The sequence below is a fragment of the Hippoglossus hippoglossus genome, chromosome 21 (assembly GCF_009819705.1).
Source record: "Hippoglossus hippoglossus isolate fHipHip1 chromosome 21, fHipHip1.pri, whole genome shotgun sequence".
Lineage (NCBI taxonomy): Eukaryota > Metazoa > Chordata > Actinopteri > Pleuronectiformes > Pleuronectidae > Hippoglossus > Hippoglossus hippoglossus.
This window is the reverse complement of record NC_047171.1, coordinates 20,713,724-20,738,142: the sequence shown is the minus strand read 5'-3', so window position 1 is coordinate 20,738,142 and position 24,419 is coordinate 20,713,724. Positions and strand designations below refer to the sequence as shown.

Here is a 24,419-nt window from a genome sequence, read left to right as displayed (position 1 = left end):
GTCAGATACAGCAGAGCTCCAGTGTGAGGACAATAATGCCTACATATCCCTGGTTGAAGGAGAAGCATTATATTTTGTCCATGACGCGCCGGCTGAGAGCACCTTATACAACCAAGAGTTACAATGGTACAAAAACAACTCCAGAATTGAATATATCTCGTATGACGAGAAAGAGAGAATACATCTCCATGGTGGAGCGATATTTTTCTTAAATGTTGTCCCCGAAGACTCTGGCCTCTACACTGCCCGGTAAGAAAAGACCTGCACTTTGACAACTTTAGAAATTGATGTTACGCCATTTTCAGACAAGAACTCTGGAGGATTTGCGCCGACCTTCTCTGGAGGTGGCCTTTAAGAAAAGAACAACGGAGCTGGAGATTCTCCGCTCACAACAAAAAAGTTATCTTGACATCTTCGTCAGTGTCATCTATTTGTATGGCTCTTTTCTTTTAGTTTTAGTTTTTTGCGAATGTCACGTGTTAGAACGTCAACACAATCTCCTGCTGTGTTCTCATATCGGCTCCTTCTGACATTCTGCTGACTTCTTACTGGGAGGCTGGCAGGAGAAAGGCGGAAGAAAGACTGGAACCTCTCACTCAGACATTTGCGCTCACACATACAGTCCCTCTGGAGAATGTCCGGAGATCTTCCGGAGGATAGTATATGTCTGAAAGCAGCTTTCGAGGCTTTTACTTACTTGTATCATTGAACACAACTTCAAAATCATGTCAGGTTCTGATCTTTAGGTAACTCATGAAAACACTCTCTCCACTGTCCAATCCCAGCTAAACGTTCCTGGTTAAAACTCAAATGCTTCACCAGATCCTTACACCACAACACTTGTTTTCACTACCGTTCTTTACTATGACCTAACCCAAGTCCAAACACCATCCTATGTAATTTACCAGGAGGAAAACGCTATCTGAGAGGGGAACAAACTTTGACATACTGGTGTATATTAAGCAAAAAGGAACAAAAACATGTGGCCGGAACCATTTTACCATCTGGGTTGCTTCTCTTCCAGGCATATAGACCAAAACGGAGAGTGCAGCAACTACAATGTAGAAGTGGAGGTCTTAGAAGCGAGTGAACGAGAGAACCCCAAACTGTACGGACAAATCAGGAACACCAACCAGAACAAGAATGTCGGCTGTCCACGTCGTGTCAGAGAAACATGTATCAAGTTTGGAGGAAACTTCACCTGGTACAAGGTGTGATTACAGTGACACCTCTAAGTTCTTCTGTCGTTTTTCCAAATTCATTTTCATATTTTTCAAGTGGGTCTTTATTCCCACTGTCTGCTGCAGGACTACAGTCTTCTTCAAGGTCGCCATGAAGACAACATGTGGGTTGAAAATGCCAGCAAACAAGATGAGGGCATCTACACTTGCATTTGTACCTGGAGGCACAATGACAGGGCGTACAACACGTCAGGCTCCAGGAGGCTAGTAGTTCCAGGTGAGAGAGCTTTTCTGGTCTGTTTCTGATCTATTGTGCATCATACATCCGCTGTGTAAATACATTCTTGAGTCACACACATTTACGAGTTTCTGTGAAAAACATTGTGTTTTATTTTTGCTTACAGATCCAGCTTCTTACCCTGGTGTAGAAATCCTCTCTCCTATAAACAAGGAGCAGTTTGCAGATGAAAGTAGGAATGGTTCCCTGAATGACCATCTATATCTGACCTATATGTAATTGATTATTAACATAGTGTTGCCTTTGAGTGATAAGCCTGTGAATGGATAGAATTGAATTGTTGAATAATGGAAGAATTGTTGCATAATTACCAATGGTAATAAATGTATAAAATGTGTTTTATTCTTTCTCCCAGGCTTGGAGCTCAAGTTGAACTGCACAGTTTTCTGTGGGAGTAATGTCAAAGATTGTACAGCTAGCTGGCATGTTAATGGAGACCCAGTCAACCAGATGGCCGGATACAATCAAACCACCAAACAGTAAGCCTGATTAAAATATCATACAACTTAATATAATATGTTAGAGTGTCAGTTAACTGTCTCACTAAACATCTAACTTATCATTTATACAGTGTTACAACTATAGAGCCTGAACAAAATACACCAGCTGACAAGTCTTCACAGATATGACACATTTTATTATACAGAGGAAACAATGCAGAAAAGATGTTTTTATCAAAGTCAAAAGTCAACTTTATTTACGACAATTCTGCCATATGTACAGGACAGGGATTGAAATGTCGTTTCTCTCTTTGATCCCCGGTGTAAACACATAAGTAGACAGATTTTACAAGTACATATAAGTATGCAACATACTAAGTACTCAAAACATAGTACTTAGTACGACATAGTATGCAGTCATAAGGCACACGATATATAGGACGAGAGTAGTGCAAACCAGAATTGTGCAATCCATGTATTTTGAATTGAGGTATAACACAGGTAAAACAAAATGTGGACAAAGACAGGAAGTAGAGCAAGAGGCCGCCTCATTCGTGGGCCGTGCAGACCACTAAGGCTGAACTGAAATGAGATGGTTGGGTCTACAGGTTTTTTGTGATTGGTGCGACCAGCTCATCCCGCCCTTAGTTCTGAAGTTATACACGACAAGAAAGTTTAAATGCCTCTTGGTTTTTTGTCCCTGTGAATCCTGGGATAGGTTGGGCAGGGAAGGATCCTCCCGTTTTCTCTGGGATGAAAGGTTGCATTTGTCAGCCTCGAAATGGGGCAGCCCCTGAATTGAGAAACAGCTTGACTTTATAGGTCTGGTATAGTGTAGGATTTAGGTGAAATGGATCTATTGTCAGAAATTTAATTTTAAATAATCCTAGTGATGTTAACACTAGTGTTTCACCTAAATTGTATGAATTGTTGTTTTCTCTAACCTAGAATTGGCCCTTTATATTTAAATACTTTATAGGTTTCCACAGTTTCTGTTTCATGTTTGGAAGGGGAGGGTGGGTTGAGGGGTATTCAGCTGCAACATGCAACTTCACCACTAGATGTTCTTAAATCCTACACACTGAACATTTAAAGTAATACATGAACAAACAAATAATATAAACAGAACAAACAATTCGTTAATTAAAATCCAAAGACCAATCATGAGGAAATAACAAGGCCAAAGTCTGAAACGTAATTTCAAAGCCCCAACAGAAAGTTTCAAGTTCTGACCACAAAGAAAAGAAAAAGAAAAAAACTTCAAACCTTGAATTAAATTGTTGATTTTGTGTAAATCTCTGCCCTGAACCACTTCACTCTGTTGTTTCCTCATCTTTAATGAGCCAAACTCTGTGTCCTCTGTCAGAATCATGGAGAGGCCTTCAAAGAACACCATCACCACTGCGATCCTGACCATTAAAAAAGTGTCGGCAAAGGATTTTCAGGCTGAATTCAAATGCAGCGGCAGAGGTTTTTACACAGCCAAATCAGCCACTTTAACGCTGAAGCGGAGAGGTCAGTCTGTCGTCCAATCATAAGACTTTATTCTTGGCTGATGGAAATAATGGGTGATTTTAATCCTTGACTATACTCATCATGTAGTTTTACACATTTAACTTACTTTATTGAACTCGTGTTTGTTTTCCAGCGTCAATAACTTCGTTGGTTATTAGAGCCGTGTGTGTGTTGCTCCTGTGTGTGTTTGCTGCTGTGCTGGTGAAGTGCTTTGCTGTCGACCTCGCACTCTTGTTCAGACCCTGCTTCCATCTGAGGAGTCACAAGAAAGGTAAGGAGAGGATTTTTTTATTTAATAATAGATTTTGTTGCAGGAACCGGTTACTTCACACACCTGCCGTCAGGTCCAAGTATTTTTAAGATGGTGTTTTTGGCATTCTCTAATTTTCTATTAAGAACTGATGTAATTTTGTAAGTCACATAACTTACATAATATTGATTAACTCCAGATGTGTGGTTGAGCTGCACGATCTCAGAAGAAAATAAATAAGACAAAACTGGACAAAATGGAAAATCATGAGCAAAAAAACGACTTTTCCATGAATTTCCTTGTATTTAACAGATGTGAGGTTGTACGATGCTTACGTGGTCTACCAGATGCAGAAGATGGACAAGGTCACTGAGAACACACTCTGTCAGTTCATCACACAGGTTCTACCCTCTGTCCTGGAGGAAAAGTGTGGATATCGACTCTTCATCCAAGGGAGGGATGACATACCTGGAGAAGGTATGAATTATATTTCTTATTTTTTGTTTGTGTTTTAGTTTTGGATGCACAGGCACAAATATATGAAATTTCTTCGAATCTGTGGGAAATCTTGGATAAAACCACTAGAAAGTGGCCATCAGAGGATTCACAGGCAATCCAAGCAAAGTTGAAGTGCTGGTTTCTGAACCTGGTTGTTGGTCAGATATTTGACTTCCGTCCCTGGATCCTCCCACTAGTCTGTCAGAAATGAAGAAGCTCCTTGGCTGAGAGTGGAAACGTTTTCCAAGTACCTCCAACGCCATTTTCTTTTGATTCAACTTCAAACTCAACTTCTAAACACCATATGAGGATACACAGTTATTGGCCCATTCAAGAGATGCCATAGTAATAGTAAAGTCATTTAAAGTCAAGAATAGTATCAGTTTCTCCCTCTTCTCTCTTACATCCTCTCTTTACATGTCTTCCTGTCTTCTCTTTTTGCTTTGAACAGTGGTTTCAGTGTAAATTGAAATGATTAAAATGTGCTAAACTAAAAAAAAACATTGTGTCCATTTGCATCCAGGTGAAAATAGTCACATGACAAAACATTTTTAGCAATAACCTTTGCACTTTGTCAGTCACATTTTAACACTCTGGTTTTTTAGGTTTTAATGCCAGTTTGAGTTTTTTTTATCTTTTATGTGTTATATACTTTTAGCGCTTTATCTTTTTAAGTGTTTTTAAGGCAGGTGTAATATTCAACTCATTTTTATTCTGCATTGTTATTCTGGGTCTTACACGATATGTCCTTGTCGACAGTTTGTGTTTGTTTGTTGCACAATGTACTGTTCTGCAGCTGCTGTAGCACTTTGGCCCAAGAAAAAAATTCTCTATGGGGACAATAAAGTATATTTGATTTGATTTGATTCATTGATAAATGGAATGATTGATTGATTGATTGGGAGTTTTACACAGGAGACAGAGATTTGGGTCATGACTCTTTCACCCTTTCACCCTTTTTGGTCAGAACTTCTCCCATGTGACTCATTGAAGTGGTCCAGGAGCTCCTGAAAAACTAAAGCTAAATTTTAAGCACACATAAACAAGGTTGTCTTTAAAAGTTTTTTATGACATTGTGTTTTTTTTGTTTTTTTTGTGGTATAAGCTTGAGGAAGCATTTTTCATATCTCTGCATTACATCGTTTTTGTGACCTCTTAGACCACGTGGAGCTAGTGGAGAACAACATGAAGCAGAGCAGAAGACTGATGGTGATCCTCACCCCAGGTTCAGGATCAGGCTCTGAAATCACTGACCAACGTCCTGACTCGCTCCGTGAGTCAGTGATAGGAGGGTTTGACTGGCAGGTATACGAGTCTGAGAAATTCAGAGTAAAACCATTAGGACAATAATTAGATTTTTATAGTTGTTGTTATTGGCTGCAATGTTTTATAGTTTTTTTCTTCTTGGTCATCTTCTACTGTTAACATTAATATTATTCTTTCTATTTCAATTTTTTCCTATTTGTTATATATTAGCATATGCTATGTTTGCTTTTCGGTTTATTTATGTTACTTGTGTTTCTTTTCAATGTTTCCGATGAAGTGGATTCACTGAGGTTTGAGGGTCTTTTGTCTGATATTTGCCTCAAGTTGTGACCAAGAGTAAATATTGTCTGAACATAGCATATACAATTATCTGGAGATGATTATTAAATAAAAAACATAATTATTACAATTTGTCATCTTAAAATCAATCAATTTTGAATCATTATAGAACATATTTATAACTTGACATGAGATGGTGAAGTTGTATTTTTAGAAAATTAAGACTAAAGAAGAATTGATTTTAGCTTCTTGTCTTTTATGTTACTTAGCCAAACATCTTTGGATTTCTCTATCTGAAGTTTTGTCACCCTGTAACTATAGACAAATAAAATAAATGCCATCTGTGATTTTCCAGGTTGGGCTCCACCATGCTCTGGTGCAGAGGGAGATGAGTGTGATTCTGATCCAGCTGGGAGACACTGGGCCACAGGGATACACACACCTCCCCATTGGCCTGCAGCATTTGATTCGAAAAAGCGCCCCCATCAGCTGGCCAGAGGGTTCGCGGGATGCTGCTGCGCGTAACTCACGCTTCTGGAAGAGAGTTCGATACCTGATGCCGGCCACACCTGCCAAGAGGTGTCCACAGTATGCTCTCATTTGAGATAAAGAAGAGCTGTCTGGAGTTTTTACAGGATCTCACTGCTCACTTTAGGAGACTCATCTATGTGCTGCTGTTTGTGTTTATTGTGCTTTTTCTGTGGAATTTTGTGATATTCTCTGCTCTCTCCTAATGACTTGAAGTTGCCCACTTAACTCAGGTAGTCTGAGTCCTTTACTGTTTTGTTGTGAACTTTTATTGTGAAATGTATGTGTCCTAGGGGCAGCATCTGACAGAGGCTACACATTCATATCCATTCCTAATTGTTCAAGTATTAAACCAATATGGTGTGTTTAAGTACAGAGTATGTAGTTCTGTAAATAAAGGCTCCACTACTTTAGTTTATGAGGACGCACAGCATAAATACAATTTGCTGAAGATAAACATTAACAATGTTATTATTCTAAAGAAAAAGGGTGAGAAGTTGTAAGAAAATACTTTTATAATTTCAATGTGTTTTAAATACAAGAAATTGTTTTTTGTTTCTTGTGCTTCATCCTTTTTGACTTGCTAACATGACCATTTGTTTTGGTGAGATATATATAATATTATTATTCAGTTACTTTTTTTAAATGATAAATTATTTTAAATGTTTTCCTTCTCCTGTTGGATTGACCTTGTAGTGGAAAATTGCACTGACCAGTGTCTAAGGTAGTGGAAATCCCCCTGACCAGGTGTCTCACTGCTGTGATACTGTCTACCTGACAGGATGGAACCCTTATTTGGCGGTGTCTCACTGCTATGACCTTGATAAACAGGGTGTATGCCCTTATTTGGTGATGTTTTCTTCCAACTGCTACAGCGGACGGACAGACACAGATGATGATCTCATGTCTTTCATGTCTTTTTTTCATATTATGTTTTATGAAACGCCTCTTTGTATAAGTTCTGGCTTTTATGAACTTGCGGCCAGTTCCATTTTGAGCACCCGTGCTTGTTGTGTAACCTCTGCAGAGCTTACTATTAAAAAGACTCAAAGGCAACTCCAGTCTGAGAATTTCATTATTTCAAATCTCAAGATGAATTTCCACCACAAACTTGGCGTCACGAACAGGATCCCTTGAAAGATCGTCTGGACCCGAGAAGTTTTCGGTGGCTGATCACCCAGGAGAAAAAAATCTTCTGCCTTTACGTCCAACAGTGAAGAGAAGAGAGGGCCGAAATAACTGGGGTTCCGGACCTTCTTCACAGGGATCCAATGACCTCTCTTTGGTCATCTTATATCTGGTGAGATGTTGAAATTCAGATTTTTCATGACTTTTTAGGTGATTTCTCAAATACAAAATCAAACATAAGAAATAATACATTTAAAGGGTTTTATTTGGAACGGGTGTATTAGTCATTCTCTCTGGATTATTGTGGATTATTAATGTCTATCTGACTCATCCTCGTGGCAATCATCCTAGTTGAAGGCATTTTTCCTGTTTTGCCGGAGAAATGAACAAGGATTCGTGGAGACGTCCACATCTTAAATTGAGTGTTCAAGGGAAATTGTAGATGTGCACGATTTCATACACTTAATTGATAAGGATGTGTATCCAGGGTTGTGTGGCCTGAGAGGCTCTCTATACGTGTTACTCATGATCTCCTCTATTATTGTTTCGCACATTATTCTGTCTAGATGCACTCCTGTAAAAGTCTCTGATGATCTAACGAACTCCTCTTTTCCTACGGTGTCCTCTCAGACCCAAACCTCCCAATCCAAGCTCTACCAACCTTCAAGCTTTCTCTAATTTGGCACCAACACAGACACGCATATCTCAGCACCCATCTCTCTACATGTCGTAAACATTCCAAAGGGGGGGGGGGGGGGGGGGGGGGGCCAACCGCCATTTTGGCAGCACGCTGACACACACAGACACTTACGCATACTCACATACATATCTTTATTGAGAAAGTACACCGTTAGTAATTTGTGTTTTTATACTTTATTATATTCATAATAAATGTTTTTCTTTAACAAATGTTTTTTCATTAATGTTGCATAAGTGAATTATGCCAACCTCCACACTGTCAAGAACTCTATATCCTTCAACTTAGCTAGCTATCTATATGGTAATTTGGGTTATAGTTATTAATTTAATTGTTAATCAGAGTTCCAAATTTATAGTTAGTACTTTTATGAGACTTAATCAATATATTGGCTATCTTTTCCCTTCCTTTGAAGGGTGGTGCCCCGAGGTAACTTTAATCAATTAAAGTTATTATTTAATATTAATGTTTAATATTAATATTCAATATTTTATTTTGATAACCAAATTTATTGAATGCCGAAAGGCACACCATGCTATGGTATCACGTTTAATGCATTATTGCACAACAAAACTGTATATAAAACTTGACGTCAAAATGTGCGGACGTGGCTAAGGAGTTTGAGTGAGTCATCCACTAACCACAATGCCGGTGGTTGGATCCCCGGATCTCCTACATTACAAGTGCTTAGATTTCCTTTGGAAAGACACTGATGCACATATTTCCCCAGTGTGAGTGTGTCCACATTGAGGCACTGTATTCATGTGTGTGTGAATGGTTGGTTTTCTAGTCTTGATGACCACTCAAACCACACTTTACAAAGTGGTGACGACATTTTACTCTTACTGTTTTTCTCTTCAGGACATAATGGCTTAACACAAGGGCTCTCAGTATCATTTACTAGAATGCAAGCCTATTTATGCATTAGTATATTTTTATATTTAAGATATTCTGGTTCGGTTATTGCACATAGCTTTTTTGATTTTAATATTTTCCTTTGTCTTTACTTCTCTGACGTCCAATGAAAGTAACAAAATGGTTCGAAGAAAGAAAGAAAACCATTCAAGATAATGTGATGGAAATCTGGAAATACAAGAGGCTGGAACACCAAATTTGTCTTTGTGTATTTTAATAGGGGCTTTCTGCAGAAAGGATCAACACAGATAGTCACACGGATCTCAGAGTGAAGATGCAGGACAGTCAAATGCAAGGATCGTATATAGGAGAACTAAGGCTGTGTGTCTGAATCAGTTCAGACTGGTTTTGTAGGCGCAGGTTGAGAGAGGAATCTAAACACAGATAACTGATTTACATATGTTTCCTTTGGAGATAAGCATTCAGTTCTTTGGAGGGTAAATAAGTGATGAAAAGGGTCTGACAGTTTTCAGGTCATACACAGTTCAGACCATAAAACAGTTCAGGTCATAAAGTATTTGGGCAGGTTGTATATGTATGTAGATACAGGTCATAAAACTTACTTTTCAACTACAACATAGGTTTCAACCACAATTAGTTATTTTTCCACTACAATAATCTTAACTCGGTTTTCAGTAGTTAGATAACTGAATAAACTGGTTAGATAATCAGAATAAAATGAGTGTCAGCATTGGCAATGTTCTTCAGCACATTCTCAGCTGCCTCCTTCACCTTTTACTACGACAGAAAACATGTGTTGTGCATATCTAACCTGTGATTACAGATTTAACCTCCCAACTGTGTGACCTCATGTTCTCTTGTCGCGTATGTCAGTTATCATAAAACATTTTTTATTTATCAGGTTGAATACCGCTGAGTTCAGAGTGTGTCTGATTCGGAAGCAAAATAACTGATGATTTTGAAATATGTTATGGTCAGGTACGTGGTCAGTTGCCACATTTTCACCTGCTGTTGTGACAGTAATCTTAGTCTGACTGGAACCTTGTAATTGTTGATGTTGCGCCCTGAAAAGGGGAGATTGTCATGCCCTCTGCCTCATCTGCCCCCTAGTGAGGACCTGGTGTGCTGGAGTTGGGTTCTTGGCTACACAGCTGCTGTTGATCGGTCAGCTACCTTTTATAAGCTCCAGCCCTGCTCTCAGTCTTCGCCGGACTATAGACTAAGTTACCGTCAGTACTGCCAGCCATCACCTTTAGTAAACGATACTAGAAGATTCTGAAACTTCCTTTTATGCTGTGTCCTGACTTTCCCTGTCTCCCTGCCCAGGATCAACAGCTGGACATTAGCCCTGACTCCAGCCTCAGATTTCTGCCTGCCTGCCTGCCTGCCTGCTCCACACGGACATTCATCACCCCTGACTCCAGCCTCGGATTCCTGCCTGCCTACCTGTTCCACACGGTCATACTATTAAACCCTGTTTGACTTGACTTCTGTCTCAAGCCTCTCTCTGCCTCTGCATCCAAAGCCTGGTCTTAACAGAGATATCAAAAAAGATGATCGGACACGATGTTTCCTCTCTGGCAGCTTCATTAAGAATTTTCAGAAGTAACAATTTACATAGGTACAACAGTTCTCTCAGTATAAAATATTTAAACAATGTTATGCATTTTCTTTCCATTACAAGGTCAACTTCCCAATCTAATTTTCTTTTCTCTCACTTTTCTTATACAGGTAAGTAGACAGGTAACTATATATGAAAGTGGCCTATTAATCATTGAACATCAACTTAAATATCAAACTTAAATGTATTGGCAATAAACAAAAATATCTTAGACATTAGTAGCCATTAGTCTCTTATCTTTGTTATATACCTTGTTCCTTATTATTTACAGTAAATTTAGAAATGAATCCACAAATGCATTAGTAATTATTCACACCCATAAACATAGTGAAAATTAACCACACAGATACACATTAGCAACCTCATACTCTGTTTGTGTGTCTTACTGAGCTAAACACAGTCAAAATGCACACAACATCTGTTGCACTTATGCTAACCTCGTGCCGCTCCATGCCTGCCACTGGAAGAACGGAGTTTAGCCAGCTAAACAGTATACCAATTATCAATCCAACAAATCGAAATAATGCTTCCAAAACACTCAACATGGTAACAAAACCACTTAGCAAACATCTTCCAATGTTCAAGAGCATAAACATTCATTTTATACCTGAAAAGGGGAGATATCAATAAAGATGCTCGGACACGATGTTTCCTCTCTGGCAGCTTCATTGAGAATAGCACAGTGGCCCAGAGCTCCCCTATCCGGCCTCTGCAGGTATGACTAATCAATCACCAATGTCACCTCTCAAAAAGGCTATACCAGTAGATCACAGATTAGCTCATCTGGCAGGTAGAAATCCTTATTCTTTTAACAAAAAGATTTTTAACTACGTTAACCCTTTTTGTTTAAAACTTTAACCTTTTTCACAGGACTTTGTTCTTATAGCTTAAACATTTTAACTCTTTGTAAGACTATAAATGAATTCCATTTGTTTTTATGTCCCTATGACTGCTTTTATTGCCTTTTGAATTTATATCAATAATCAGCTTCCTAATAAAATCAATCTATCACATTGACAGATTGGGGAGAGTACCAGGGGAATTTCCTTCATCATGTTATTTTAAAGGTTGTTCAAGATTATCCGAGGTCACAGTTTTTCTAGATGAGCAATATTTGGCTCAGTTTTAAGAGTAGGTGAAGCTGAATACAGCCAATGCAATTTCTCAACTGTAGCCCATTTGAAAGATTCTTCAATAATTATACCCCAGACTGACTGAACCAAGTTCAATTTCAAGTTGTGATTTCAACACTTAAAGGCATTGCTGTTTTTCACCTGATCAGATTCGTAGGAAGTTGGTGAAAATGTTCCTAGGTCCATCCCACAATTGTGTTGGTTCTTCCATGGCCCATGTTCCATCCTTCTAGCAAGTATTGCTGAGTGATTTTGATCGGGGAAATCACTTCATCTTTTTCCTACTCTGTGTCCCTGTGCAGACATTAAAGGGGACATAGCATGCAAATTCCACTTTGTTAGTGCTTCTACAGGTTAATGTGGGTATCTGGCATGTCTACCAACCCCAAAACTCTGGGAAAAAAACACTTGCGCATTTTGTTATGGTTCCTCTAAGTCAGAAACGTCATGCTTGAGTGACTCGATTGAGCTTCCTGGGTTTTGTGTCGTAACAAGGTACTGGAAGTCTCCCTACATGGCCTTGGCCCACCCCCCACCTCCCCCCACACTCGTTACGCCGGGTTTACACCGGAGGCAGCGAGGCTGCGAGGCAGCGCAGCGCCGTTCCCAAGCACGCAGCCGCCGCTGTTCACACGGGACGAGCATTTCTCCGCTGGTCAGCCCGCGATTCACTCACATGTGGCATTTGTCTGCATCGTTGGGACTGGGAGGCTGCAGCAGCTGCTCGGGCGCGACCGCTCGCTCTCCCATGCGTGAGCTGGAATTTGTGTCAGCGCCACACAGCCAGCAGTGTGGAAGACTTCCGCAGTGTTCAGCACTACTGTAACACTGGCACAAACAGAGCCCCCCCACTCGTTACGCAGGGTTTACACCGGACGCGGAAGAGCCGCTGCGAGGCAGCACAGCGCCGTTCTCAAGCGCGCAGCCGCCTGGCTGTTCACACGGGACGTGCATTTCTCCGCTGGTCAGCCCCATAGACTGTATATATAAGGTCAGCCCGCGATTCTGCTTTCTCCGCTTGTTGTTGTACCCGTTGAATGTCGGGGTTCGGGGGTAAATGATGGTCTTCATAGCCCCCCCCACCCCTCTCTTTCTCTCTCTGTCTGTCTGCTTGTATGCTTGTAGTGGATGGGCAGAGGGGGACATTTAATTATGTGATTGGGAAAATTAAAGCTCCAGGACAACAGAAGGGGAATACAAAGTATGGGATGCATATTTGATAATTTATATCATATAAAATATGTAATTTATATCGTTTAAAATCATGGGGGGAGAGGGGGGAGCTGGCTCATTAGCATTTAAAGGAACAGGCACTCAAAACAGGTCACTCTGTGGAGGGCTGTTTTATACAGGGTAAAAAGGGTGCTGTTTTATATGATCCTTGTGGTATTTTGACCAAAGTATGTTACAGACATTTCATTAAGACCCCAAGGAACCATATCAACTTGTGGTAAAATGGGCATGCTATGTCCCCTTTAAGATATTGAGATGCTGGAAGCCTGTCTCGTGTTGATGTTAGCTGATTAGAAAATGGGTGTAGATTTCCCATACTTGCTGAGAGATGTCTTGTGTCCAGCAGCAACAGGAAAAAACTACTTTGGAAAACCACTTAAGCCCAACGGCCTCAAACCACAAATTTACCATCTGAGTTATAAAAGTATGCGTAAATGTGCACAAACAGAGGCATCATTGTCTCAGCTTTAAACAAAAACACTGAGCACAATTCATAGTTTTGAATTCAGGGTTTAAGAGTTTAAAATTTCAACTATAACCACACATTCTCCTACAGGCTTTATTTGTAAGAAACGCGAAGCATAAGGAACCACAACCCTTCACTGACCGACTCTGTACATTTTCAACAAGCATTTCCTGTTCAGCCTTTCAGAGAAACATCTTATCTTTGTTATTTTATCACTTCAGAACCTCAGATATCCTCTGCAGGTTTCTCTGTGCAGTCAAGTTTAAAATATATACAACCAGTTTGGAAGCTGGCTGCTGAATTTAGATTCCCACAGTTACAATGTTATTAAGAGAACAAGTATTCAGGCTGATGACTGAAAACATAAGAGAGATTATTTGTGAGGCAAACCCTTGGCTTTGCCTCTGGAGCTGGTAATGAGAAACAGTTGTCTTGGCAGCTCCACATTGAGGAGAGAAGTATTGTTTTAAAAACTGCAAACTCAAAATAATTCGGGAGAAACCATTTTACTCACTGAACAATGAGGTCTGTGTTGTTTATGAGCGACTTATGCAATACATCTTTATGTTTTAGTAAAAGTACCCGTGTTTTATGAAGGCCAATCATTTTTTTTTGCACATCTTATATTCATATTTATTTATGTTCCTAACTTTACCTTTGCAAACAACTACTGCAATTTTGCATGCTAGTCTCTTTTTGTCATCTTTTGTATTAAGTCTTTTGTTCTTCGCTCTATTTGCAATGCCCTTTAAATGTTGTTGTAGCACAATACTTTCCCAATTTGGGATCAATAAAGTACATCTATCTACTCATCCGTCCATCCATTTGTCCATGCGTCCATCCATCCATTAGACACGATCACATGGACACCAATATTCTGATGTTAACCCGATGAAGACAACAGCCTGTAAACAAACTATAATGTCACTCAGAGGAGTTCATACCTCTGCCTCGGCCCAACAGTCTCTTTACATTCAATCATGCTGCACCAAGTTTCACACACTCATATACATCAGTGTGTAGTGGACACATGTGATAGACAGAATTCACCAAAGACTCTTGAAGTGGTTTACACTATTTGATTTGCACTACGTGGTTTGCACGACAACACACTCTGTAAGGAGCTGTGGGTTTACCATGGTAGGGGGTTAAAAGTGGATGTTTTGGTGACACCCTGAAGTTCTCTGTAGCCGTAAAATGATTGGAAATAAAACGCACACCGAGAGGTGCACAAAACGAGAAATCTCCTGACTACTTCATCCCATCGACTCCTACATGTGTGTTATTATTATGAAGAACCATAAATTATTTGGGAAAATGTAAAAAAAAAATGGATCCACTGCCTGATCTGTATCTGCAAAAAGATTTTATGTGTTCTTCCTTGACCTACATCATATCCAAGTTTTGTGGAAATCTGTTCAGTTGTCTTAGCCTAATCTTTCTTACAAATAAACAAACAAACAAACAACTATAAGTGAAAAAATAACTTCCTTGGTGGCGAAAAGATGTTCTAAATACAAGAGGCTGAAGCTGCAAAGTCCCACATCGCACACTGTTTTAATGTTAGTCCACTGTAATAACTTGGAATATGTAGGTGGATGATTGCATGATTGAGTTTTTGATGGAAAGGAGAATATTGCGCTCTTCAGTGGAACTCCCTTCAAATAAATAAGAAAAACTGTGTGTGTGTGTGTGTGTGTGTGTGTGTGTGTGTGTGTGTGTGTGTGTGTGTGAGGGTGTGCGTGTTTTGTGGGTGTGTGTCTCAATTTCCTTGTTCTCATGTGCAGCACACGCTGCTCACCCATTCTGTTCAGTGAGAGCTAGCACATGACAACACAGACAGTCAGAGCAGAAGAACACAGACAGAGAGTGGCTGAATCCCTCCCAGCTTCCAGCACTTTATGAGGTAAGCAAATGTTTCATATAGTGTTGCAGGATTATTTCTTTACTGTATCATTTTTTATTTAATGTCTGTATAGTGCCAAATCACGAGGTACCTGAGTAACAAAAAGCTTAATGGAATTGAAATTATGCTCAACATATTTTAGATAATTTAGAAGAGTGAGGATTAATACCTCTGTTTTGCAGCTGAATCTGCTATAAATATTTGCTTTATGGTCAATGTGATGTTATATTAAAGTGACACAACAGTTTAGTGATGATTGATGTATTGCTTGATGCCATAACAGCCCTGTGACTGTATGAGATGGGCTTGGTTATTTGGTTTATTGTGTAAACTCTAAGTAGTGTCTATGTGTATTTTTATACGAACAGTGGTTGAAATGGCGGCGTGTGATGTCAAACTGCTTGTTGTGACAATCCTTCTGAGAATGATCCAACTCCGCAGCCCGACTGAGCTCTTTAGCCCTTTTAAGATCGCTGATTCTCATTTACATCCCACAAACTTCACTCTCATAAAACAGCCATTCTGTGAAGTGAAGATGCTCCGATAAACCCTCTGCATCTTACCTGCCTACCTAAGAGCCAGAAATACAATACTTCTCTCATTAAATTATAGACTATCACACCATGTGAGTGGTGGATGTGTAAGGAAACCACTTATCAACACCTACTGTATTTCACTAATTTTCACCAGTGTTTCTGTAAAAAACCTAAAACTATATTTGTATCACTTTTATACCTGGGAAATCACCTGGTTTATTCTTTGCTATTGTTGAAAAGAGCAAACACATCTTCAGAGATTGACAGCTGCTGTTGATGTCTCAGAGGAAATGTGTTACGCATCAGTGTGCTGAGGTGAGCAACTTGCTGTATAAAAGATAAGATCCATTATCTCCTGTGCAGATAACATTTTTTAACGTCACATTTTCCGCCAGGAACTTCTATAACCTCATGCCTGTCCTTGGTAACTGACTAATTTCAAACTTGTTTTTCTGCAGTGGTGATCTGATAAGGGCTTTTCTTTTTTTGTTGACATTTTGCTGGATAACAATGAAATAACAATTTTAAGTGGGGGTTATCTGTGGGAAGATAGCAGAGCTGCCGACTGATCACTACGCAATGCTATGCCGATAGCCTCAACTCCGAGATATTCACTTTGGTAGCACAGGGATGAGCTGAATGAACTCTGCTTTTTCAAAAATATATGGTCTCTTTTATAGTCTTTAGCTGTTGTATAGGTTATTTGTGTTTATTTAAATGCTTCTTTTTTGATTTGACTCATTTCATGGTTCTGGATTTCAGGATTTAGTTTTAGTTTTTCCCTCCCATGTTAAATAATATCAACATGTTTGTCACAGGAGGGGTTCTCCTGCATTATGTCCACTCCCCAATCTTTTCTTCATTCAGCTTAGTTTAAGCTCACAAGTGAAGAGATCAGGGGCCTTTGCTACGATATCGACTCTGCCACTGTCTGATTTGGGTTAAGTGAAGCAGGATAACGAAAAGATATCCTGGGTGTATTGAAGTTCTGTTTTGTCCTTTTCAATGCTCCAGACAGAATTTAACGCAAAATGTTCCATAGCGAGAGTGGAAAGAGACAGGAAATCGAAAAGAGATGGGAAATCCTGGTTAGCTGTGAGTTGAAGCAGCGACCTGCTGCTCAGGGCTTGTGCATCCGGTGTGCATTCTAACCATCAGGTCTCCTGTTATCTGCCAAGGTCTAATTTTAAGTAATGACAGAAAAAAAGAGGCAAAAGCAGACATGAAAATACTATGTAAATGGTCATACAAAAGGGCAGCATGAGGCCATTTCTTGCATAATTTGATTCTAGTATTCTCTGTGTAGCAGCTTCTGAAACTTATTGTGAAACTGATTTTATCATTCTGTGGGGCTGGTAGCTTCAGGAAGCAAAGATGGCCGCATAGGTTCCTGCAGACAGCGCATAACTCTGATTATTAAGTCACCTATGTATCTGCAGTATGAAACATGTTAATTATCAAACACAATGCAAAACTTTAACTTTTGATTTACTCTTTTAGACAATGGATGCATCCCGACTTCTCGTCCTCATCTTTGTGGTGATGTCAACATTCAATTGTTCAGGTAATATTTTCATTATGCTGATGATGATGAACTGGCATTATGTATGTATATGACCCACATTATCACTGTTTAAACACCTATTGCTCTTGGTTTTTATGAAGTCTTTTTGGATTATTCATTTCCATCATTATCAGTAAATCTATCATCTTTTTCTTCTGGGTCAGATACAGCAGAGCTCCAGTGTGAGGACAATAATGCCTACATATCCCTGGTTGAAGGAGAAGCATTATATTTTGTCCATGACGCGCCGGCTGAGAGCACCTTATACAACCAAGAGTTACAATGGTACAAAAACAACTCCAGGATTGAATATATCTCGTATGACGAGAAAGAGAGAATACATCTCCATGGTGGAGCGATATTTTTCTTAAATGTTGTCCCCGAAGACTCTGGCCTCTACACTGCCCGGTAAGAAAAGACCTGCACTTTGACAACTTTAGAAATTGATGTTACGCCATTTTCAGACAAGAACTCTGGAGGATTTGCGCCGACCTTCTCTGGAGGTGGCCTTTAAGAAAAGAACAACGGAGCTGGAGATTCTCCGCTCACAACAAAAAAGTTATCTTGACATCTTCGTCAGTGTCATCTATTTGTATGGCTCTTTTCTTTTAGTTTTAGTTTTTTGCGAATGTCACGTGTTAGAACGTCAACACAATCTCCTGCTGTGTTCTCATATCGGCTCCTTCTGACATTCTGCTGACTTCTTACTGGGAGGCTGGCAGGAGAAAGGCGGAAGAAAGACAGGAACCTCTCACTCAGACATTTGCGCTCACACATACAGTCCCTCTGGAGAATGTCCGGAGATCTTCCGGAGGATAGTATATGTCTGAAAGCAGCTTTCGAGGCTTTTACTTACTTGTATCATTGAACACAACTTCAAAATCATGTCAGGTTCTGATCTTTAGGTAACTCATGAAAACACTCTCTCCACTGTCCAATCCCAGCTAAACGTTCCTGGTTAAAACTCAAATGCTTCACCAGATCCTTACACCACAACACTTGTTTTCACTACCGTTCTTTACTATGACCTAACCCAAGTCCAAACACCATCCTATGTAATTTACCAGGAGGAAAACGCTATCTGAGAGGGGAACAAACTTTGACATACTGGTGTATATTAAGCAAAAAGGAACAAAAACATGTGGCCGGAACCATTTTACCATCTGGGTTGCTTCTCTTCCAGGCATATAGACCAAAACGGAGAGTGCAGCAACTACAATGTAGAAGTGGAGGTCTTAGAAGCGAGTGAACGAGAGAACCCCAAACTGTACGGACAAATCAGGAACACCAACCAGAACAAGAATGTCGGCTGTCCACGTCGTGTCAGAGAAACATGTATCAAGTTTGGAGGAAACTTCACCTGGTACAAGGTGTGATTACAGTGACACCTCTAAGTTCTTCTGTCGTTTTTCCAAATTCATTTTCATATTTTTCAAGTGGGTCTTTATTCCCACTGTCTGCTGCAGGACTACAGTCTTCTTCAAGGTCGCCATGAAGACAACATGTGGGTTGAAAATGCCAGCAAACAAGATGAGGGAATCTACACTTGCATTTGTACCTGGAGGCACAATGACAGGGCGTACAACACGTCAGGCTCCAGGAGGCTAGTAGTTCCAGGTGAGAGAGCTTTTCTGGTCTGTTTCTGATCTATTGTGCATCATACATCCGCTGTGTAAATACATTCTTGAGTCACACACATTTACGAGTTTCTGTGAAAAACATTGTGTTTTATTTTTGCTTACAGATCCAGCTTCTTACCCTGGTGTAGAAATCCTCTCTCCTATAAACAAGGAGCAGTTTGCAGATGAAAGTAGGAATGGTTCCCTGAATGACCATCTATATCTGACCTATATGTAATTGATTATTAACATAGTGTTGCCTTTGAGTGATAAGCCTGTGAATGGATAGAATTGAATTGTTGAATAATGGAAGAATTGTTGCATAATTACCAATGGTAATAAATGTATAAAATGTGTTTTATTCTTTCTCCCAGGCTTGGAGCTCAAGTTGAACTGCACAGTTTTCTGTGGGAGTAATGTCAAAGATTGTACAGCTAGCTGGCATGTTAATGGAGACCCAGTCAACCAGATGGCCGGATACAATCAAACCACCAAACAGTAAGCCTGATTAAAATATCATACAACTTAATATAATATGTTAGAGTGTCAGTTAACTGTCTCATTAAACATCTAACTTATCATTTATACAGTGTTACAACTATAGAGCCTGAACAAAATACACCAGCTGACAAGTCTTCACAGATATGACACATTTTATTATACAGAGGAAACAATGCAGAAAAGATGTTTTTATCAAAGTCAAAAGTCAACTTTATTTACGACAATTCTGCCATATGTACAGGACAGGGATTGAAATGTCGTTTCTCTCTTTGATCCCCGGTGTAAACACATAAGTAGACAGATTTTACAAGTACATATAAGTATGCAACATACTAAGTACTCAAAACATAGTACTTAGTACGACATAGTATGCAGTCATAAGGCACACGATATATAGGACGAGAGTAGTGCAAACCAGAATTGCGCAATCCATGTATTTTGAATTGAGGTATAACACAGGTAAAACAAAATGTGGACAAAGACAGGAAGTAGAGCAAGAGGCCGCCTCATTCGTGGGCCGTGCAGACCACTAAGGCTGAACTGAAATGAGATGGTTGGGTCTACAGGTTTTTTGTGATTGGTGCGACCAGCTCATCCCGCCCTTAGTTCTGAAGTTATACACGACAAGAAAGTTTTAATGCCTCTTGGTTTTTTGTCCCTGTGAATCCTGGGATAGGTTGGGCAGGGAAGGATCCTCCCGTTTTCTCTGGGATGAAAGGTTGCATTTGTCAGCCTCGAAATGGGGCAGCCCCTGAATTGAGAAACAGCTTGACTTTATAGGTCTGGTATAGTGTAGGATTTAGGTGAAATGGATCTATTGTCAGAAATTTAATTTTAAATAATCCTAGTGATGTTAACACTAGTGTTTCACCTAAATTGTATGAATTGTTGTTTTCTCTAACCTAGAATTGGCCCTTTATATTTAAATACTTTATAGGTTTCCACAGTTTCTGTTTCATGTTTGGAAGGGGAGGGTGGGTTGAGGGGTATTCAGCTGCAACATGCAACTTCACCACTAGATGTTCTTAAATCCTACACACTGAACATTTAAAGTAATACATGAACAAACAAATAATATAAACAGAACAAACAATTCGTTAATTAAAATCCAAAGACCAATCATGAGGAAATAACAAGGCCAAAGTCTGAAACGTAATTTCAAAGCCCCAACAGAAAGTTTCAAGTTCTGACCACAAAGAAAAGAAAAAGAAAAAAACTTCAAACCTTGAATTAAATTGTTGATTTTGTGTAAATCTCTGCCCTGAACCACTTCACTCTGTTGTTTCCTCATCTTTAATGAGCCAAACTCTGTGTCCTCTGTCAGAATCATGGAGAGGCCTTCAAAGAACACCATCACCACTGCGATCCTGACCATTAAAAAAGTGTCGGCAAAGGATTTTCAGGCTGAATTCAATTGCAGCGGCAGAGGTTTTTACACAGCCAAATCAGCCACTTTAACGCTGAAGCGGAGAGGTCAGTCTGTCGTCCAATCATAAGACTTTATTCTTGGCTGATGGAAATAATGGGTGATTTTAATCCTTGACTATACTCATCATGTAGTTTTACACATTTAACTTACTTTATTGAACTTGTGTTTGTTTTCCAGCGTCAATAACTTCGTTGGTTATTAGAGCCGTGTGTGTGTTGCTCCTGTGTGTGTTTGCTGCTGTGCTGGTGAAGTGCTTTGCTGTCGACCTCGCACTCTTGTTCAGACCCTGCTTCCATCTGAGGAGTCACAAGAAAGGTAAGGAGAGGATTTTTTTATTTAATAATAGATTTTGTTGCAGGAACCGGTTACTTCACACACCTGCCGTCAGGTCCAAGTATTTTTAAGATGGTGTTTTTGGCATTCTCTAATTTTCTATTAAGAACTGATGTAATTTTGTAAGTCACATAACTTACATAATATTGATTAACTCCAGATGTGTGGTCGAGCTGCACGATCTCAGAAGAAAATAAATAAGACAAAACTGGACAAAATGGAAAATCATGAGCAAAAAAACGACTTTTCCATGAATTTCCATGTATTTAACAGATGTGAGGTTGTACGACGCTTACGTGGTCTACCAGATGCAGAAGATGGACAAGGTCACTGAGAACACACTCTGTCAGTTCATCACACAGGTTCTACCCTCTGTCCTGGAGGAAAAGTGTGGATATCGACTCTTCATCCAAGGGAGGGATGACATACCTGGAGAAGGTATGAATTTTATTTCTTATTTTTTGTTTGTGTTTTAGTTTTGGATGCACAGGCACAAATATATGAAATTTCTTCGAATCTGTGGGAAATCTTGGATAAAACCACTAGAAAGTGGCCATCAGAGGATTCACAGGCAATCCAAGCAAAGTTGAAGTGCTGGTTTCTGAACCTGGTTGTCGGTCAGATATTTGACTTCCGTCCCTGGATCCTCCCACTAGTCTGTCAGAAATGAAGAAGCTCCTTGGCTGAGAGTGGAAACGTTTTCCAAGTACCTCCAACGCCATTTTCTTTTGATTCAACTTCAAACTCAACTTCTAAACACCATATGAGGATACACAGTTATTGGCCCATTCAAGAGATGCCATAGTAATAGTGAAGTCATTTAAAGTCAAGAATAGTATCAGCTGATCCAAATATCTGGACAGCGTTCGCCGATCCAAAACATCTGGACAGTGTTCGCCGATCCAAACATCTGGTGGACTCCAGCTGTTGATGACATCATCATTCTTCTCTCTTACATCCTCTCTTTACATGTCTTCCTGTCTTCTCTTTTTGCTTTGAACAGTGGTTTCAGTGTAAATTGAAATGATTAAAATGTGCTAAACTAAAAAAAAACATTGTGTCCATTTGCATCCAGGTGAAAATAGTCACATGACAAAACATTTTTAGCAATAACCTTTGCACTTTGTCAGTCACATTTTAACACTCTGGTTTTTAGGTTTTAATGCCAGTTTGAGTTTTTTTTATCTTTTATGTGTTATATACTTGTAGCGCTTTATCTTTTTAAGTGTTTTTAAGGCAGGTGTAATATTCAACTCATTTTTATTCTGCATTGTTATTCTGGGTCTTACACGATATGTCCTTGTCGACAGTTTGTGTTTGTTTGTTGCACAATGTACTGTTCTGCAGCTGCTGTAGCACTTTGGCCCAAGAAAAAAATTCTCTATGGGGACAATAAAGTATATTTGATTTGATTTGATTCATTGATAAATGGAATGATTGATTGATTGATTGATTGAGAGTTTTTCACAGGAGACAGAGATTTGGGTCATGACTCTTTCACCCTTTCACCCTTTTTGGTCAGAACTTCTCCCATGTGACTCATTGAAGTGGTCCAGGAGCTCCTGAAAAACTAAAGCTAAATTTTAAGCACACATAAACAAGGTTGTCTTTAAAAGTTTTTTATGACATTGTGTTTTTTTTGTGGTATAAGCTTGAGGAAGCATTTTTCATATCTCTGCATTACATCGTTTTTGTGACCTCTTAGACCACGTGGAGCTGGTGGAGAACAACATGAAGCAGAGCAGAAGACTGATGGTGATCCTCACCCCAGGTTCAGGATCAGGCTCTGAAATCACTGACCAACGTCTCGACTCGCTCCGTGAATCAGTGATAGGAGGGTTTGACTGGCAGGTATACGAGTCTGAGAAATTCAGAGTAAAACCATTAGGACAATAATTAGATTTTTATAGTTGTTGTTATTGGCTGCAATGTTTTATAGTTTTTTTCTTCTTGGTCATCTTCTACTGTTAACATTAATATTATTCTTTCTATTTCAATTTTTTCCTATTTGTTATATATTAGCATATGCTATATTTGCTTTTCGGTTTATTTATGTTACTTGTGTTTCTTTTCAATGTTTCCGATGAAGTGGATTCACTGAGGTTTGAGGGTCTTTTGTCTGATATTTGCCTCAAGTTGTGACCAAGAGTAAATATTGTCTGAACATAGCATATACAATTATCTGGAGATGATTATTAAATAAAAAACATAATTATTACAATTTGTCATCTTAAAATCAATCAATTTTGAATCATTATAGAACATATTTATAACTTGACATGAGATGGTGAAGTTGTATTTTTAGAAAATTAAGACTAAAGAAGAATTGATTTTAGCTTCTTGTCTTTTATGTTACTTAGCCAAACATTCTTGGGTTTCTCTATCTGAAGTTTTGTCACCCTGTAACTATAGACAAATAAAATAAATGCCATCTGTGATTTTCCAGGTTGGGCTCCACCATGCTCTGGTGCAGAGGGAGATGAGTGTGATTCTGATCCAGCTGGGAGACACTGGGCCACAGGGATACACACACCTCCCCATTGGCCTGCAGCATTTGATTCGAAAAAGCGCCCCCATCAGCTGGCCAGAGGGTTCGCGGGATGCTGCTGCGCGTAACTCACGCTTCTGGAAGAGAGTTCGATACCTGATGCCGGCCACACCTGCCAAGAGGTGTCCACAGTATGCTCTCATTTGAGATAAAGAAGAGCTGTCTGGAGTTTTTACAGGATCTCACTGCTCACTTTAGGAGACTCATCTATGTGCTGCTGTTTGTGTTTATTGTGCTTTTTCTGTGGAATTTTGTGATATTCTCTGCTCTCTCCTAATGACTTGAAGTTGCCCACTTAACTCAGGTAGTCTGAGTCCTTTACTGTTTTGTTGTGAACTTTTATTGTGAAATGTATGTGTCCTAGGGGCAGCATCTGACAGAGGCTACACATTCATATCCATTCCTAATTGTTCAAGTATTAAACCAATATGGTGTGTTTAAATACAGAGTATGTAGTTCTGTAAATAAAGGCTCCACTACTTTAGTTTATGAGGACGCACAGCATAAATACAATTTGCTGAAGATAAACATTAACAATGTTATTATTCTAAAGAAAAAGGGTGAGAAGTTGTAA

General features: G+C 39.4%; 1 protein-coding gene across 3 annotated transcripts; it reads left to right on the top strand.

Moving 5' to 3' along the window:
- Positions 1-24,302, top strand: LOC117755311 (interleukin-1 receptor-like 2). 3 transcript variants are annotated; one of them, XM_034574993.1, is made up of 16 exons: positions 1-249; positions 1,025-1,211; positions 1,308-1,458; positions 1,586-1,651; positions 1,835-1,958; positions 3,286-3,434; positions 17,574-17,823; positions 18,599-18,785; positions 18,882-19,032; positions 19,160-19,225; positions 19,409-19,532; positions 20,860-21,008; positions 21,142-21,279; positions 21,571-21,735; positions 23,003-23,148; positions 23,744-24,302. In XM_034574993.1, the coding sequence occupies exons 3-16, from the start codon at positions 1,344-1,346 to the stop codon at positions 23,990-23,992; spliced, it is 2,079 nt and encodes a 692-aa protein (XP_034430884.1). In that variant the 5' UTR covers positions 1-249; positions 1,025-1,211; positions 1,308-1,343; the 3' UTR covers positions 23,993-24,302. The 3 variants fall into 3 exon arrangements, with proteins under 3 accessions (XP_034430884.1, XP_034430886.1, XP_034430885.1); XM_034574995.1 differs by lacking the exons at positions 1-249; positions 1,025-1,211; positions 1,308-1,458; ... (1 more) ...; positions 1,835-1,958; positions 3,286-3,434 and adding exons at positions 15,159-15,315; positions 17,352-17,415; XM_034574994.1 differs by lacking the exons at positions 1-249; positions 1,025-1,211; positions 1,308-1,458; ... (1 more) ...; positions 1,835-1,958; positions 3,286-3,434 and adding exons at positions 15,601-16,166; positions 17,352-17,415.
- The last annotated feature ends 117 nt before the right edge of the window (positions 24,303-24,419 follow it).